Genomic DNA, 17,549 nt, shown 5'->3' with positions numbered 1-17,549 from the left:
CTCACTGGTTATACTTGCTATCGCCACAAGATGTCCCTGGAAGACAGGAGAGATGCTTATAACTTTGAAGTCAATCTTAATCTGGTAAAATTAAGTAAATGGCGTTGAATAGAATTGAATAACTTCACCCTCAAATCCATACGTTGTGAGAAACTACTTGTTGTGTCAACCCAGAAGCGCTGTGGCATTGTGAAACTAACTCAAAATTAACATAAATCCTGCTCCTACACAGGTGCATGTCATTCTAACAGTCTGTGTCATCTAAAATAGACATTGACCCTCAATGAAAAGTAAATTGTTGCTTAAACTCCACATTAGCCTATGTAGGGCTGCATCTAACGATTATTTTCATTGTCGATAATTTCCTTGATTATTTTCTCGATTAATCCATTAGTTGTTTGGTCTGTAAAATCTCAGAACGTGTTGAAAAATGTTGATCATTGTTTTCCAAAGCCCAATATAACATCCTCAAATGTCTTTAAGATGATCAACACGTGGACTATGAAACATGAACAGATGATATGATGAAACATTTTGACTAAAGCACCCAGCTGAACGAAAACTCTCTAATCTGTGTGCTGTTTGACAGGTGTAGAGAGGATCCTGTGCATAGAGTTGTGTGTTTGTGTGTGTGTGTGTATGTGTATGTGTGTGTGTGTGTGTGTGTGTGTGTGTGTGTGTGTAAACTCTTATTTCCTACATTTCCTCTTGACCAGGATGGTGACAGGAAGCCTGCTGCGTTTTGCACAAGTCAAAGGTCACATTTGCCCATTAACTGCTGCTGCTGTGACCTTGCAGCCACTTTACACTGCCCTGACACACAATAAACCTTCCTTTTACACACTTTCACATCTTACAGCAAATTCATCATTATCATCATGACACACATGAATGAGTTGGGTTGGAATTTAGATATAGTACAATACCAGACAAGTGTTTTATGTTTATTCTTTATGTTTAGATACAGTATTTTTTAGCTGTTTTTGTTATACCTAAAGTGTTGCACTAATTGAAAATACCCTTATAACATAAGCTAAAAGTAAATTAAAGCTACAAGCAGCGTTGGACGGGCCCTCGCTCCTCTGCGTGCGTCGGGGTTACTGGCAGACGCCGCCCCTTGCCACTATAACTCTGAAAGGTGGCATGGCCAAAGCAGAGGGGTTGGGGTAAATTTTAACCAACAAAAAAAAAGTCGCTGCCGAGTTCATTGATAGCTCACATAAGACTCTACCTTAAATGGTCAATTTTGGCCTCTAGGTGTCCTCAGGCCTGGACCCTTGTGAAACGTGAGACATTTAGAGCAGATATGACTGTGTAGCTTACAATGAAGTTAAAACAACTTCTTTGATTGATGAACACTCATAATGGCCCCCATGCCACGCCCACACTGTTTGACAAAAAGGTTTTCTTTTTTCTTTTAATAACTTTTTGTCTTAAAGATCTTAATGTGGCACAGACCAAATTTTAAATTGATCGGATGAAATCTCTAGGAGAAGTTTGTTGAAGTACGACACATGGAAATGGCCAAATTCGAACTCATGTTGATCTTTCAATTCAAAATGGCGGACTCCCTGTTGGGTTTAGGGTATGGCTCCAATTAGTTTTTTTGTACGTCATGACTTGCTTCATATGTGGTTCAAATTTTGTGAGTCTATGTTAACCGTCCTGCAGGGGCTCAATTCTTTTAACTTTTTTTTACTTACTACTGCACCTTTTTCTGATTGAGTGAACCCACATAATCATAATCACATTAAAAATTAAATTTTTAACCCCTTGAACCTTGATGAAGTTGCTTTAAAGTAATAAAAATACACTCTATTCGTTTGTTGCAACACTTACTGTTACTGTATGATACGTACAGTAAAGGAAATATTCAAAACTTCAAACTGTTTTTTTTATGGCTGCATAATTTCATACAGTTAAATGGAAATATTCTCATCCCATCTGCACCATTTAGACAATTTTATAAACTTGGCCTGGCAGATATGTCACATCCTGTATGAAGAAGGCCTTATGGAAGCATACAGACTGGTTTGTAAAGATTGACCCACCAAATTGACTCACATGAATTGCAAACTAATATGCAGGAAATAAGAACTTAAAAATACACTATGTATTCCTTGCATTCCAATGTATTTTGACGGGCCTCTGACAATGATTTTAACAATCAGCACATACTGTATAAACAAGGTGATGTGCATTTTACTCATTCATGCAAAGACAATAATGAATGATCTCTGTATGGCAACACTGACACCTCCCCCTAACATCGCTTGTAACGCTGGTGATTAATGATATTAGCCAATAAAAATAAAGAAAAAGAGTTGGTAAATGCACTTTTATTACAATCCACATGTGCTGGTTACTCCAAATGGAAAGTGAAATGGGACAAACAGAGCAAAGTAATACAGTGATACTTTCAGACCAAACCACAGTACAAAAAGGGCATCAATATGTACAATATTATCATGTACAAAAAAGCTATTTTACACACTTGTATGAAAAAAAATCATACATCTTTGACAAGTTGTAGTATTACAGAGACAATACAGGCAACAGTGTATAGTTTTAAAACAGTTTTCAAAAGGCTTAAAAGCCTTTGGAGCAGGAGTATGCAGCCTCTTTGACAAGTATATGCACTTTGTTTTCTTTTCTTAAAGAGTCTTTCCTGTTCCCTCCACATAAACTCATAATATACATCCTCTCTTCCACTCTCTCTCTCTCTCTCACACACACACACACACACACTTAACACCCAACCAGACACAGAAACACACACTGAGTGTTAAATAAGTAGCCATTCAATGATCTCTCTGTCTGTCAGAGTTCAGTCTGAAACAGAAGTGGAGGTCCGAACACCTATCAGATGGCACCATGGACCAGGAGACAGGTTGAGAGGCTCTTAGACGATGATCCTCTAATTACTCTTGACAGTCTCTCAGGCACTCCAAGGCTTTAAGTCTCCAAAATCAATGTAAGAGTCTGATGTGTCTTTCAGTCAAACATGCTGCTGCTTCTCATATTTAATTAGGTAAAAGACGGCAACACAGTTAGACTTTTGACCTTTCTTCTTAGCAGCCTTCAATGATCTATCTGAGCACATAAAGGTCTTAGGGCACCCCGTTTTATGACTGCGACAATAACACAGTGCAAGAAACTGGAAACAGGTTCCTGTGAGCAAGAGAGTGCGAAGAATGCAAAACGAAATAAAATTAAAAAAGCTCCTCAGTGGCTCAAAAGTTAAGGGTCAGGCCTCCAGCTCCTGGTTGTCTGTGTAGTGAAAGCGGTTCAACTTCTCCCTCTCGCGGTTTGAAATGTCCAGTTTGGGGGCGTGGGCTGGCTTTAGTGCTGGAGACGGGTGTGAAGGTGCAGGGGAGGGCGGCAGAGTCAGTTCAATCTCCTCGTAGCAACGTGAGACGGGAGCAGGAGGGGCAGGAGGGTGTGCGAGCGGGGTGGCGGGGGGCAGGAAGGGCACAGGACGGTCCACGTTTCTGATGAGGTTTACAAACTCCCTCTGGTTGTTGATGCCTTCTTCCTGTGGGATGGTCTGCTGCTTTTTCCGCTTTCGATGGAGGTGGGAGAGGATGAAGGCACAGGCAGCACAGCCACAGACCATCACCAAAGCTAAGACGCTCACCAGGATAATGTAGAAGCTGACACCCCCGTTAGTCGTGTCGGACATGGCATCTACAGACATGGAGGCAGGGACAGGTTAGTCAGAGACGTTAGTCAAGACTTCATAGAGTTTTTTTGCTTTTTAAGACACACACATTTTTCTTACCTGGACAGTGTTGACCAATGCATGGATTCTTTATGCCAATGCACTTGTTACCGTAGTAACCCTCGGGACATGCACACATAAATCTGCCTTCCATGCTATGACATGCAACCCCCGGCTGGCAGGGGTTAGGATTGCAAGGATCCACCACAATCTGAAATCATGGGAAAAACCAACAAAACAGTTACAGTTACATCCATTCTGACAGATCTGTGAGCAAGCAAATATTGACAAGCATTTAACCTGCTTCCCTTGTTGGAGCATTATCTTTATTGTACTTGTTTTTTATTGTTAATGATTTTTTTTGCAAATTAGTTTACTGCTATCTGAGCAGGACATTATTCCAGCTATCTGATGCTTATTAAGAACATCTAAATAACATATCATGTATTTTTTAATTTATTATTGACATTTGTATTTTTGTTTGACTTTTCAACATTTCTTTTTGCAATTACACACTATGAAGACGACTTCCTCCACAGCCCATATCCAGTGAGTTTAATCACTGTATGCGTTTTACTGTCATGTTTTCATTCTGCAGACTAAGCTATTCTCAAATTTACAAATATGAAGTTTGTCCAACCTCACAGAAGACTCCTGAATATCCCGTGGGACAGTTGCAGGTGACGGTCCCTCCATCCTTCTCCACACACTGTCCCCCATGCAGACACGGAGCGCTGTCACAAGGACTTGGATCATTTTGGCAATATTTCCCCGAGAAACCAGGTAGACACAAACATCTGGAACCTGATGACTGGTCCTATGTGGGACAGCATAGAGTGTGTGTTATTTATATGTATGTAAAACAGAGAGAGGAAAGATTACATAAAGTGGATGGAAAGGGCAAAAAAGAGAGAATAAGATTAAAACTTTATCTCCCGAGTTGAGTGAGAATTAACAGATAATGGAGTGGTAGGCAGAAAGGCGACAATGTCACTGCACTAAGTATGAGAGAGGGAGAGGAATACAATGAAGTGGGTCAGTGTTGTGACTGATATGCAGAGATGAAAGGCAAATTAGACAGAGAGAGAAAAAGCAGCCAGGACTCTTACCTCACAACGACCACCATTCAGACACAAACCCTGACAGCTGCTGTTCCCTAGAAATCAGAGTAATCAGAATTGACTATCACACAAAAAAATGATGCGTCAGTGTATATTGCACACAGATGGGTGAGCGAGGTACAGGAGATAATAGTCAAAAACCAAACTTCATACACACTTTTTGTTAGTGTTACATTTTTAGTGTATGGCAGTGATACCATGTGACATATGATAAACAGAACTGGACAGGGAGTAAAATGATCTCCAGCCAACAAGTAGTCTGAGCTGCAGGGGAACTGCTGTTTAAACACAATCCGCTACGGCTCTTCATCTTTCACTAGCTGTCACAGGACAATCACTTCTTCCCTCTTTTATATCTTTCTTTTCCCTTTTATACTCACGGATGTCACAGGTAGGCCCCGTCCATCCAGGAAGGCAGTCACACAAGTATCCCCCGATCAGGTTGCGACAAGAGCGGGCGTGGACGCATATACTCATTTCACACTCATTGGTGTCTATAGGGAGAAAGAAAACGTTTCTATGAATATTGATCTGATGAACGTTTCACCTCTATTTAAGACTTCACATTGGTATCTCTGATGGATCTAAACCGGTGAAACACTGGACACTTGCTAGATTGGTTCCTCTTTAGTTCTACATGGACACGCTACCTTACAACCGCAGCAACAGTTGCTGTATTTCTTTTTTTGTGTGTGCAGTTTCTTACCCAACATCTGTAGAAATGTATGGATGTGTGTGTGCCTCCTGATGATTGCCATGCCAACATACTTTCCATCAGTATTTTGCTCATGTTGTATGCTTCATCATTTTCCATCATAATTCATAATTAATTTCAATCATAATTTTAAACATTTGTCACAGAATTTTATTATTGATGGAACCATGTTATGTCAGTCTAATCTTATTAAACCTCTCCCTGAAATGAGATAAAACAGCCCATAAAACCACTGAATTAAATTCTCATGTCTCCTTCTGGGCCCCGACAATCTTCAGCCACCTGTTAAATTCAATTTTGAAGTGGATGCTTGACTTGAACTGTGAAGTGGGGAATTGCTGGATGCACGCCAACACTTGGAGACAGTGTTGGCCTTTATCAAATATTATGTTTACAAATGCACAGTATATCCAAAGGAATGCCTTGCAGCATCTTCTTACACGTTTCCTGTTTATGCACAGACACTGTACCACTGCTTCTCTTAAGTGTATGTGTGCTTGTTCCCACCCTCTGTAGTGTTGGGTGAGTGTAAAAAGACAGGAAACCCTGAGGGCCTGGCTCTTAAAGCAGGAGGAGGATTAGAAAGAAACGCTGAATGAATGAAAAGGAAGTAGTCAGTCAGTTATAGGTAATCTAAACCTATTACAATCAATGAGAGGCCTATTAGGATTTAGCACTGGAGTGAGTGTGTGTGTGTGTGTGTGTGTGTGTGTGTGTGTGTGTGTGTGTGTGTGTGTGTGTGTGTGTGTGTGTGTGTGTGTGTGAGAAAAGGAAAAGCCTACAGATTCTGCCTGCTAAAAGATGAAAATGTAGGGACAGAAGTCAGGTAATAAAAGAGTGAAAGAACTGATATAAAGTATAATTGCCTTTCCCCATTTGAGGCACTACTGATGCTCTGCCTCTCAGTTCAGACTATAAAGAGTTTTATCACTTGAACATTTTGTGTGTGTGTGTGTGTGTGTGTTATACTGTGAGCTACTGACCTGTGATGTGGAACTATGGGGGATTATCAAGTGTCAGAGTGACATATCACTTTAACACAGGAGGAGGAGAGGCTGTCAGCCTGAAATATGTTTCACTTTTTACTTCATAACCCCCGAGCCACTGTAAGTTTGTATATAATATGTCTTCTGTGTGTGTGTTTGTGTGTGTGTGTGTGTGTGGCTTGATCTTATACAATAGTCCCTCTGCTGTACTATCTAACACAACAACCCTCTGGGAGTATACTTGTCAATATGAGCAAAAATGGCCCAAAGAGATGTGACAGTGCATTTAGAGAATACTGATTCAGAGTCACGATGGGCTGATAAAGAATGAAAATGCCATCAGTTTTTTTCTCTCTATTTTCATTTTGTGCTTTAAATGCATGTTTCACTTCAAATAATCACATATTGGTCATTGAAGCACAGCTTATGAAACCAGCAGTAAATTACAGCTCAGATTGATTTTGTTTGTTTGAGGATCAGTGTTAACACTTCTACGAATAGATTCCTTTGAGGATAGTAAATATCAGATTTTCTCATTAATAGAACCCTGTATGTAACTGTAGTGAAATGCTTTAATGATGAAAAATTATCTCTGTTACAAAAAAACCAATTTGCCCAATTACACTCAGATAAAATCCCTTTTCATTAATTTAATTGTCTTTTCATCTGTTAACCTTAGATCAAAATGTAACAGTGTATTGATTAGTTGTGCAATACAAAGTTCTGGCATTAAATTGTTTTGTTCCTCTATCTTCAAAAACAATAATTGTGTCTCTGTTTTGCTTTTAGGTTACTTACTTCTATTACATTACTTTTGCGTATAGCTGGGCAATATGATGGAACTCAATTTCACAATATTAATTTGGATATATTTACAAATCTCAACATGATATATTGCAATATGGAAAATATATGCAAATGGAGTAATTAAACTAATGTTTAAACCAATGAACTGTGTTCCACCCTTTTGCATTTGGCTACATGAAACAAAACTTTCAATAACTAGTTAAGATTTCCTGTTGAACGCTCCATCTACATCCAGATGGGGATTCATTCCATTCATCACCATTCATTTGGATAAAAGAAATTTATAGAATGATAACGAGATAAGATATTATCTTTGTGATTTTGCTTAAATTCATCAAACGATAATACAGAATTACTGCCTATAGGCTTACTGCATTATTCAGAGGCATTTTCCCTCTATATTTAATAAATGTAAAATGTGTAGTTGTGATCCACTGACCCAGCTGGCACGTCCGGCCGGTCCATCCAGGTGGGCAGAGGCACCGGTGTCCTCCAGGAGTCTCCTGACATGTAGCTCCACGTCCACAAGGGCTCCGATCACACTGCCTCGCAGCTGGAAAGGGAAAATATTGCACATGAACTACTGGTTGGTGTCAAAAAGACATTTTGTGTGTCTGAGTCTGTGCGATGCCACCATGTGATCTGAAGTGTGCATTGTATGCAGATGCTTTGGTGGCCCCGTGTTTTCATTCTCTTTTCTGCTGCTCTGGTTTCTGAGCAAACAGTGATAAATGCAATCATCTGCTGCACGTACATGGCTGTCACCTCAAACCTTTCCCAGAGAGAAGGGAGGAACGAGGGAATTCAAATAAAAGAAAGGAGAAAAGATGGGGGGATAGGGGGATGGAGCTGCCCCGCCTTGTTCCCCTCATCTTAAAAAGGAATTAAAAACAGATAAAGACACAGAGGGAATATGAGGAAAAAGAGGACAAACAGATGGGGAAAATCTTTCATTTTAGGGGTTAACCATGCATGACTTCCTATTAAACATGGCATATTTATGCAGTACTGCCATCATAACTTTTCCCATGCACGACTCTGTGGTATACAGAGTCTTCAGTCAACAGCTCTCTGTCTCTCTCATAACCTTTTTCATTTACCTAACCCTGCAGAACAACCAGTTTCCATCCTCTTGACCCTGACTCCAACCCTGAGCAATAATAACCCAGTCAAGCTAGCGGCACTTCTCCCAAAACTAGACGAAGAATTCATAACAAACAAAGAAGCCTTTAATTGATATTGGTTATACATATAAATCTAAGTCTGAACGCAGAGCTGTGTTGTGGTTATGGTTGTCATTCCCTGCAAGCCTGACAATCCTCTCACAGTGTATTCCCCAAAGAGACCCCCACAACACATACAGAGACAACAACAAATAACAAGAGCAAAAATAAACTATTCCTTTCTTTCTCTGTTTGTGCCGCTCCTCTCTTACTCTCTCTCTCCCTCAGCGACCGACCTGCAGCGCTGTTTATCCTGTTCGAGGTAAAAGCTGAAGATGTGGAACGCTGCTTGTTTACACACGCAGCTCTGTCAGATCGCAACCTGCATGATCCAATCTCACACACACACACACACACACACACACACACACACACACACACACACACACACACACACACACACTTCTGCTGTGTACATAAGTCTTAGACCCACACGGACATCATGATCGAGCCCAAGACAAACTGTTGTGACAGCTCAGTTGTTACTATGCAGAAAACATGTTTGACCTTTATTCACTTTGACAGCATGGAGGTGGGAAATCTTACAAGGTATGAGGGCTGCTTTAAAATTTCATATAGTGTGTCCCGGGACCAAGACGTAGACAGATCAAACTTTGTTAAATTGAGGGACTCAATACTTTCTTTAAAGAGATACTCCTCTGACCGCATGCGCTTACAAACGTGTCTGTGGAAGATGATGTCTGGGGGCAGCTCAGTGTCATCTTAAAGGGGCACTCCACTGTTTAACGTCTTCTGCTTCTTAAAGTTTGAGAAAATAACCCTGACAATGTCATCAGAGATAGCTTGGATTATAGGATTGGGATCATGGGAAATGATCCAACGTTTCTGAGCTCTTACTTGCGAATAAAAGTCAGGACATCATTGCCGCTTCGATTTTGATCATCTCTTAAGTTTTAAGCAGGTTTCACATTGCTGCGCTGCAACTGCCCTGACAACCTACCTACAAGAGCATTTCGCAAAAAAGGAAAACGTTTTTGGTGTTAATGCCGCTTGGCGATTACCGTAAGAAGTTCAGCACAGTGAACTCTGTGCGGCAACCGCTTCATACCACTACCATAATCAAAACCACTTTGCCTCTGCCACCTTGTAATTATACACTTATCTGAAGGTAAACACGAAGTAATGTGTTTCATGTGACGTGATGCAGAATACAATCTTAATTACTATTTGAAAAAAGTGCAAGATTCTCATATGGTGTATTAGTTAAAATGTTCTTTCTTGGACTGGATTGAATGCCATCATGCCATTGTTGGGGCTGAGAATTGCTTAGTCTCATATGAGTAGCTGGTGTCAGTCTAGCATTGCATTTTTTTTGGAGAAAAATCTGGCTACTTTACAGCAAACTACTGTCACCAAAACTGATGAGGACAAATGCCAATAACAACATGTCATTCCTGTTCTAAACACAAGTGTGTATTATTTTAAAGTTTGGAAGTGGTCTCAGTTTTCTCACAGAGCAAACAAAATCGGATAACATTACATTCATTTGGCAGACGCTTTGCTCCCAAAACAACTTTTTTCCCCACATCACGAGGGAACTGGATGTCGCTGCACAAATTCTCAGATGTGGGATTAAAGTCTGTGCTGAAAGTATTTTAGTATTCTGGGCCGCATGTGTGTCTGGTATAGAATGCAATTGATACGCTATAGTCTTGCAACATTTGTTCTTCCTTTCTTGTAGCCAGCCCTTTACAGCAATTATTAGCATCTTCTTTGTGTTTCAGATGTAAGTAGTACTTTCTCCACATTACATCAGGAGCAATTTGGGATTTAGTGTACCCCTCGTTATACTCACACCTGTCTGATCAGGTGCTTGTGACACACTCTGCTAACATTTGTGAACAGATCAAAGTCTGAAGGTATTTTGATGCAGGACACCATGTCTGAACGAGACCTGCGAGAGTAAACCACTAGACAACAAAGCCTTAATTCACTGCCATTAAAAGAAACACATGCTTGTTTGCTCAGTTTTATCTAAAGTTAAGCAATAAAGTTGATCAAAGATGCTCCACCTCACACACACACACACACACACACACAAACACACACACACACACACACACACACACATACACACACACAGTGCGAGAAAGACCACTGATTGCTGTTTGTGTTCTGGCTAATTTAGCTTCCTCTGTTGGATTGATTAGAGTCACTCATTCGCTTTGTTCCAAATTAAACGCCAAATCACAGACAATCTCACACTGCTCAGTCCCTCAGCTCATAGTTGTGTGCGTGAGGAGTGTATGTGTGTGTCTGTGTGTGTTGTGTGTGTAGCATTGGCAATCACCATCAGTGCACGTGTGTCCGGTCCAGCCGTCAGTACAGGTGCAGCTGAAGCCCGTTGGGTCTTCCACACAGGTGGCTCCGTTTACACACGGGGACGACAAACACGCGTGCTCCACTGACATGAGGAGAAAAAGACGGACGGATGACAATGACAAAAAAGGATTTAATTCAAAGGCTCTGAACACCCACATACCCAAAAATGTGAATATTTTTGCTTGACATAATACTAAAAAAAACACACTAGCTTGAAGTGAGATTTTTGTTATGGTAATCAAATGTATGGTATGAAATCAGCTAACGGATGAATCTGAATTTGTTGTTTCTCTATATTGTTTTTACATTAGGTATTTTTGTTGTTGTATATATTTATATACTGTGTGTTATTTTGACCTTAACTTTTGCTTCCTGTGCCATATATTGATAACCCTTTTCTTACTGAGCATCTCTTTTATTTGAGTAGACAAACAAACTGGATTTCATTTCACATGTTTAATCTGTTGTATCCACATACAGTATTTGAATCATCTTTTGTTTTTTCATTGGTTCATTGGCTGCACAGTATGGTGAAGCCACACTCACCGATGTCGCAGTTGCGTCCTCTGAAACCTTCCTGGCATTCACAGTGGTACTCATTTGGCTCTGTGTTTGTGCAGGTCCCACCGTTCTTACAGGGCTGGTGGGTGCCACAGTAGTTCAGATCTAAAACCGCAAAAAAGTATGGTTACTGGTATGCTTTTATATTTCAGTTACAACAGCACAAAACAGCAGGGAAATATAGTGTCATTGGATCAAAAGGAATAACAATGCAGATGGATCCAGGTTCACTTCAGTTTGACTTTGTCTCAAGTGAGGAGCACAACACACACACACACATGTTTAATCTGCCTACGGAGCAGCTGACCACTTTCTACTCAGCCATTTAATCTGTCATCTGCACCTCCATCACGGTCTGGTTTGGGTCAGCCAGCAAATGGGAAAGGGCCAGACTGCAACGGACAAGGGCTGCACAGAAGATCATTGGAGCTGACCTTCCCTCCATCCAGGACCTGTACCAGTCCAGGGTCAGGAAAAGGGCAGCAAATATCTCTGCAGACCCCTTGCATCCTGGTCACAAACTGCTCAAGCTTCTTCCCTCAGGTAAGCGATACAGGGCACTGTTTGCCAAGACCAGCTGTTTCTTTCCCCAAGCAGTCACTCCGTTGAACACTCAGAAATAGCCCCACTCTTACACTGAACAAAGTCAATCAACACTGTTCTGCTCATCTACCTCATGTATATTTCAATCTTACAATTACAATATTATTATTAACGTATAACCATTGCACCAAACTGACGTGCACCATATTTATATTTATACTAAATCTTAACTGTATACTTAAATCTTGACTCTTGGACTATACTGATATTGAGGGTTGAAAAGATAGAAGATGACGCCAACTGTCATGGCATGCCATTTCTCTGCTCTTGTTTGTGACCCATCATAATTAATGATGATGGGTCAAAAACCATTGTGCCATTTGTTTTGCTGCTGGTGGCGTCTCTGCTTGTTAATAACACCAATAAATCACTGGTTCATGAGGGCCAGGCACTGTTTGATATTTGGGATTTTTTCTGGAGGCTTTCCAATATCGAGGGTGGACATGGTGCAAATCCTCCATGCTTCCTGGTTACGGTACCAGAGGATTTTCGCCACCGCGAGTCAACCTTTCTGCCGCAGGTGAGATCTTGCTGGAGACGTTGGTGTGCTTTCGGTACACGTTCTGGCAAGTGTGTGAGTTTGAATGCGTTGCTGAGAAGGACTTGTAAGGACCCAATTGTTGGTATGCCTACTTGCTACAATCGTCTGGATTTGGCATGTCCGGAGTCCGATCAGCTGTTGCAGCCCTAATGGATTGAGAGGTGGCGGTGTGTATGTGTGTGTGGATACCCAGCATGTATTGGATTGTATTACGTCGCCAGTCGATGGAGGGATAAAGGTCCAGATGGCTCTTCTGAATGTCCGGCCATTGTCTAACAAGACATTTGTTCTTCGTGAATTTTTTAATTCCCACGCTCTAGATTTTATGTTCATGACCGAGGCGTGGATGCATGAGGGTTATGTGTTGCCACTGATGGAACTTTGTCCTCCTAACATCAGCTTTTTCAGCAATCCGAGACTTTCTGGAAGAGGAGGGAGGATTGTCTCACTCAAGGACAGTTTTAAATGCAAACAGATTTTAAACCGTGATCCTTATTCTAGTTTTGAATTGCAGCTTTTTACTATAATTAAACCTTCTGTGGTTTTGATTGCTGCAATATATCGTCCACCTAAGTACAATGCTGACTTTTTATCTAGATTTAATTTGCTGTATGAGAGGATTTTAATTGTGGGTGATTTTAATATCCATATTTGCTGTGATGATGAGCCATAAGTTAAATACTTTTTAAACCTCATTTTGTGTCTGAACCTACACATCAGCGTGGACCTATATTAGATTTAGTTTTAAGCTAGGGTTTGTCTGTGTCAGTTAATAATATCAGTGCCTTACCAATTTCAGATCACTTGCTGATATTATTTGACATGTCTAGCCATAATTCATTTAGTATGGGGAAAATGGTGCAAAAGATAAGGTTATCTCCTTAATTTGAAACTACCAGTTTTTAGCCAAGCCTTTTCAGTGGACTGTCTCACAGACAACTTTAATGGTGCACTTTGGGCTTTGTTGGAATGGGTGGCTCCAGCCAAGACACGGAAGTGTTCTCCAAAAAAATCATACACCTTGGCTAAATGAGGAGTTACTGACACTCAGAAAGGGCTGAAGAAAAGTTGAACGTCAGTGGCGCCATACTAAGCTTGAAGTTTATTATAGGGCATGGCATGACAGTCTGACCACCTGTCAGTCTAAAGGCAGCCTTTTTTTCTAATGTGATTATGAATAAGCATAACCCTAGACTTTTATTCTAAACTGTTGATAGACTTACAGTGTCAGCAGCCAGTAAATAATTCGGATTTGTCAGCACATGATTTCATGATGTATTTTTATAAGAGTTGAGGACATCTGCACTGTAATACCCCAGTCAAATGTTGAAGGATTAGACTGCGCTACCACAGGACCATCTTCTACAGGACAGGGCCACTCTGAGTTTGAGCCAATTTCTTTGGCTGGGTTAACTAAAATTGTTGTGACTGCAACTTGCTCTCTGGATCCCTTGCCTGCCTGGGTTGTTAAGAACTATGGCCAACATTAGGATTGTATGTTTTAGAGGTTTTAAACCTTTTGCTCTCCACAGGAGTTTTGCCGGCTTGCTTCAAATCTGCGGTGGCTAAACCACTATTGAACAAACTAAATCTGGATATAAAGTCGTTGGAAAATTATAGACCTCTTTCTAATTTGGCCTTCTTATCTGAAGTCTTTGAGAAAGTGGTTTCAAATCAGCTTTTAAAATATCTGCCATGTAATAATCTTTTTGAGCCACTGCAGTCTACTTTTTGAGCAAAACATTCTACTGAAACAGCCACAAAGGTGGTAAACGATCTGTTACTGGCTGCTGATTCAGACTTGACATCTGGCCTTTTGTTGATAGATCTTAGCGCGATTCCGACTACTATATACTTTTGGACAGAATCGAAGAAATACTTTGGCATCTCTGGCCAGGTGCTTAAGTGGTTGAGCTCCTACCTTACAGAAAGACCTCAATGTGTGTTTTATAATAACACATTTCCCGACCCTTCCCCACTTCAGCACGGGGTTCCACATGGTTCAGCCCTTGGTCCACTGTTGTTTTCGATATACTTAGTGCCATTGGGACAGATCATTTGTTCTTTTGGAATTGCTTTTCATTGCTATGCTGATGATTTACAAATATACCAGTTATTACAGGAAATACATCTGATTCGGTTAAGTTATCAACTTGCTTGGCTGCTGTGAGAAGCTGGTTATCAGCAAACTTCCTGCTACTCAATTCAGCAAAAACGGAGAGGATAGCTATTGGACCAGCTAGATTAGGTCATTTGTATGATTATTTTACTCTGTCCACTGATGATTTGGGCATTCAGTGCAAGGATAGAGTAAAGAATCTTGGGGTAGTTTTCAATCGGTCACTTTTATTTGATTTGCATACTAAGTGCTGGCCTCACTGCAATGGCTCCCTGTTCAGCTTAGAGCAGATTTTAAGGTTTTGCTATTAACATACAAAATAGTGAATGGCCTTGCATCATTTTATCTGTCTGATCTTTTAAATTCCTATTTGCCTACACGGTTGTTGCGCTCCCCCGGTTCAGGACTTCTGACGGAAACCAAAGTTTAGGAAGAAAACGGTTGGTGAGCGAGCCTTTTTGTTTCGTGCTCCAACGCTATGGAACAGTCTTCCAGCAGATATTGGACTGGCATGTTCAAATGAGGTTTTTAAATCAAAGCTTAAGACTTAGTTATTCACTGCTGCTTATGAGTCCTAAATGTTCATTTATCTTTGATGTCTTTGTATAGTGGTATTTACTTTTTACTGCCTTGATTTAGTATTCTTTTTGTAAAGCATTTTGATTGAAAGTACTCTATAAATAAATGTATTATTATTATTATTATTAGTATTATTGTTGCACCATTCCTTCCATCTCTTCAGTTGCTACTGTATCATTTTCATGAACTTGTAAATACTAGTGCAGTGCTATACCGTCAGCATTCTTTTTCATATTCGATACGGTCCTTTCTGATGTTTTCATTCTTCATATGTTAGGTGAGTATTGTTCTCAAGATTAGCTGGAATCAAATTCTTGTTTGTCTATGCAAACCGGGCCAATAAAGCTGATTCTGATTCTGAGTGTGTGTCCAAGTCGTTTCAGTGTGCTGACTGTGCAGGCCAGTAGCGGACGGGCCTATTGTCTCCAGTGTTGAGGCTGATTAAAGCTTTCTCTAATGATCTCCCCCAGTCTCTTGTCTCACCACAGCTCTTTCTCAGAGCCTTTTTGAATACACAAACAGGTTAGGACCCCACCTAGCTAAGAGCCCAGCCCCGCTCACATTCACCTTACCCAAGGCTATCGCCTTTCCTCTGCACAATACACCGTCCCGTGGGCTCCCGGTTCCCAGCTCCCACACTGGGACAAATGTGGGAGGAGGGATGTTATATTCTGGGATAATGTTGGAGGACCTTTGCTACTGTGTGGTGGGAAAAGTAAAATCACGGAGGGTGAAGCCTTAAAGGAGCTTTGTCTTATCTCATACAGAGGATCATTATGTCATGCATGGGAAGGTGTGTGAAGAACCACGCCTAACAAACAAATACACTGCACACACAATGGTTCTTTCTCTGTCTCTTTCAAACACAGACAGGCCGAGTTCTTAACCAACATACAATAGGGAAAAGCTCTTTCATCTTTTACGAGGATGATACCATTCTCTACTTTACATTGAGTTTAGCTGTGGAGAACATTGTTTCTATTACATGGTAACAATAAATTCAAATTTAGAGGAAATTACATTTTCTGTTATCCAAGAGAGTAAAGCAGGAAATAGATATTAATTTAAAAATTAGGAAATAGGGACAGCAAACTAAGTAGTTTGTGGTTGCAAGTCTGGGCAGTTGTCAAATAGTCAGCTGTTTTTTCACTAACCTTGGTGTACAACTTTGCTGTTTTCATCACATGGAATTATTGGAACTATTGTTATTCTCAAAGGAAATTTTTGTTGTAAGTTGTATGTTTTGGATGGTACAGTTTTTTCCCGAATGCTGACAGTTTTTCAATACTTTTAACAAACTCTAACATTCCAACACACCTACAACACACAATTCACAAAACAGTTAATTTCAGGTCAAAATTACTCATTGTGAACTAAACTCAAACACTAATTTCAAAATACAATAATACAGTAATACAATACACTATGTCGACCAAAAAACTACAAACATAACTCTAAATCACATAATTCTTCCAAACGCTAACACATGTTCTCTCCCAACAGGAACATTTAGTCAGTCATAGCCCAGTGTCATAAAAACACTAACATCAGATGGAATGACAGAAACTGCATTATTTTAGATGTCAGGTCTGGCCTTATAATATACACAATAGTGATTGTATTGATCATAGATTGTATTTTGCACTACAGTTTCTCTTTAAGCCTCTCTATGTTTTTGTTTTGTTGGGTTGAGTAAATGCTGCATTTTGTTTATTTTGCTGCAGAAATTCAATACAAAAAATGAATGACCCATCTCAGTGTTGGTTTATAGAATTAACGCTTCATGAAAAAGGAAACAGAGACAGAATTGTCCTGGTACTCATCATCCTCTCCCTTGTGAAGGCATTTTTCTTATTTTCTATGTTCCATCAATGTTGTTCAAACTGATGCAGTTTCTGTAATTCCACCTGATGTTAGTGTTTTTATGACATTGGGCTATGACTGACTAAAGGTTCCTGTTGGAAGAGAACATGTGTTGGTTTTTTGGAAGACTTGATTTTGAGATATATTTGCTGTGTTTTGGCAGACATAGTGTAATGTATTATTGTATTATTGTGTTTTGAAAATTACTGTCAGTTAGTTTAGTTCACAATGTTTGATTTTGAGCATAACATTAACAGTTTTGCCAGTTGTGTGTTGTAGGTGTGTTGGTGCATTAAGAGTTTAGGAAAAAAATTTTAAGTATTGAATTAATTGTTGTAGCAATTGTTAAAAACTGTACTGTATGTAT

At 40.1% G+C, this 17,549-nt stretch overlaps 1 protein-coding gene across 1 annotated transcript in view; it reads right to left on the bottom strand.

Moving 5' to 3' along the window:
- Positions 1-2,320: 2,320 nt before the first annotated feature.
- The window catches only part of LOC117940183 (protein jagged-1b), a 47,723-nt gene continuing 32,494 nt past the window's right edge, over positions 2,321-17,549 (bottom strand). Inside the window, exons 7-14 of the mRNA XM_034865549.1 lie at positions 11,463-11,582; positions 10,885-10,998; positions 7,790-7,903; positions 5,223-5,336; positions 4,831-4,877; positions 4,362-4,538; positions 3,782-3,932; positions 2,321-3,687 (exon numbers count right to left, since the gene is read on the bottom strand). Of these exons, the coding sequence (XP_034721440.1) occupies positions 3,248-3,687; positions 3,782-3,932; positions 4,362-4,538; positions 4,831-4,877; positions 5,223-5,336; positions 7,790-7,903; positions 10,885-10,998; positions 11,463-11,582 (1,277 nt within the window). The 3' untranslated portion in view covers positions 2,321-3,247. The remainder of the gene's footprint in view (positions 3,688-3,781; positions 3,933-4,361; positions 4,539-4,830; positions 4,878-5,222; positions 5,337-7,789; positions 7,904-10,884; positions 10,999-11,462; positions 11,583-17,549) is intronic.

Source organism: Etheostoma cragini, chromosome 3 (genome assembly GCF_013103735.1).
Source record: "Etheostoma cragini isolate CJK2018 chromosome 3, CSU_Ecrag_1.0, whole genome shotgun sequence".
Lineage (NCBI taxonomy): Eukaryota > Metazoa > Chordata > Actinopteri > Perciformes > Percidae > Etheostoma > Etheostoma cragini.
This window is presented reverse-complemented; position numbering and strand designations above follow the sequence as displayed.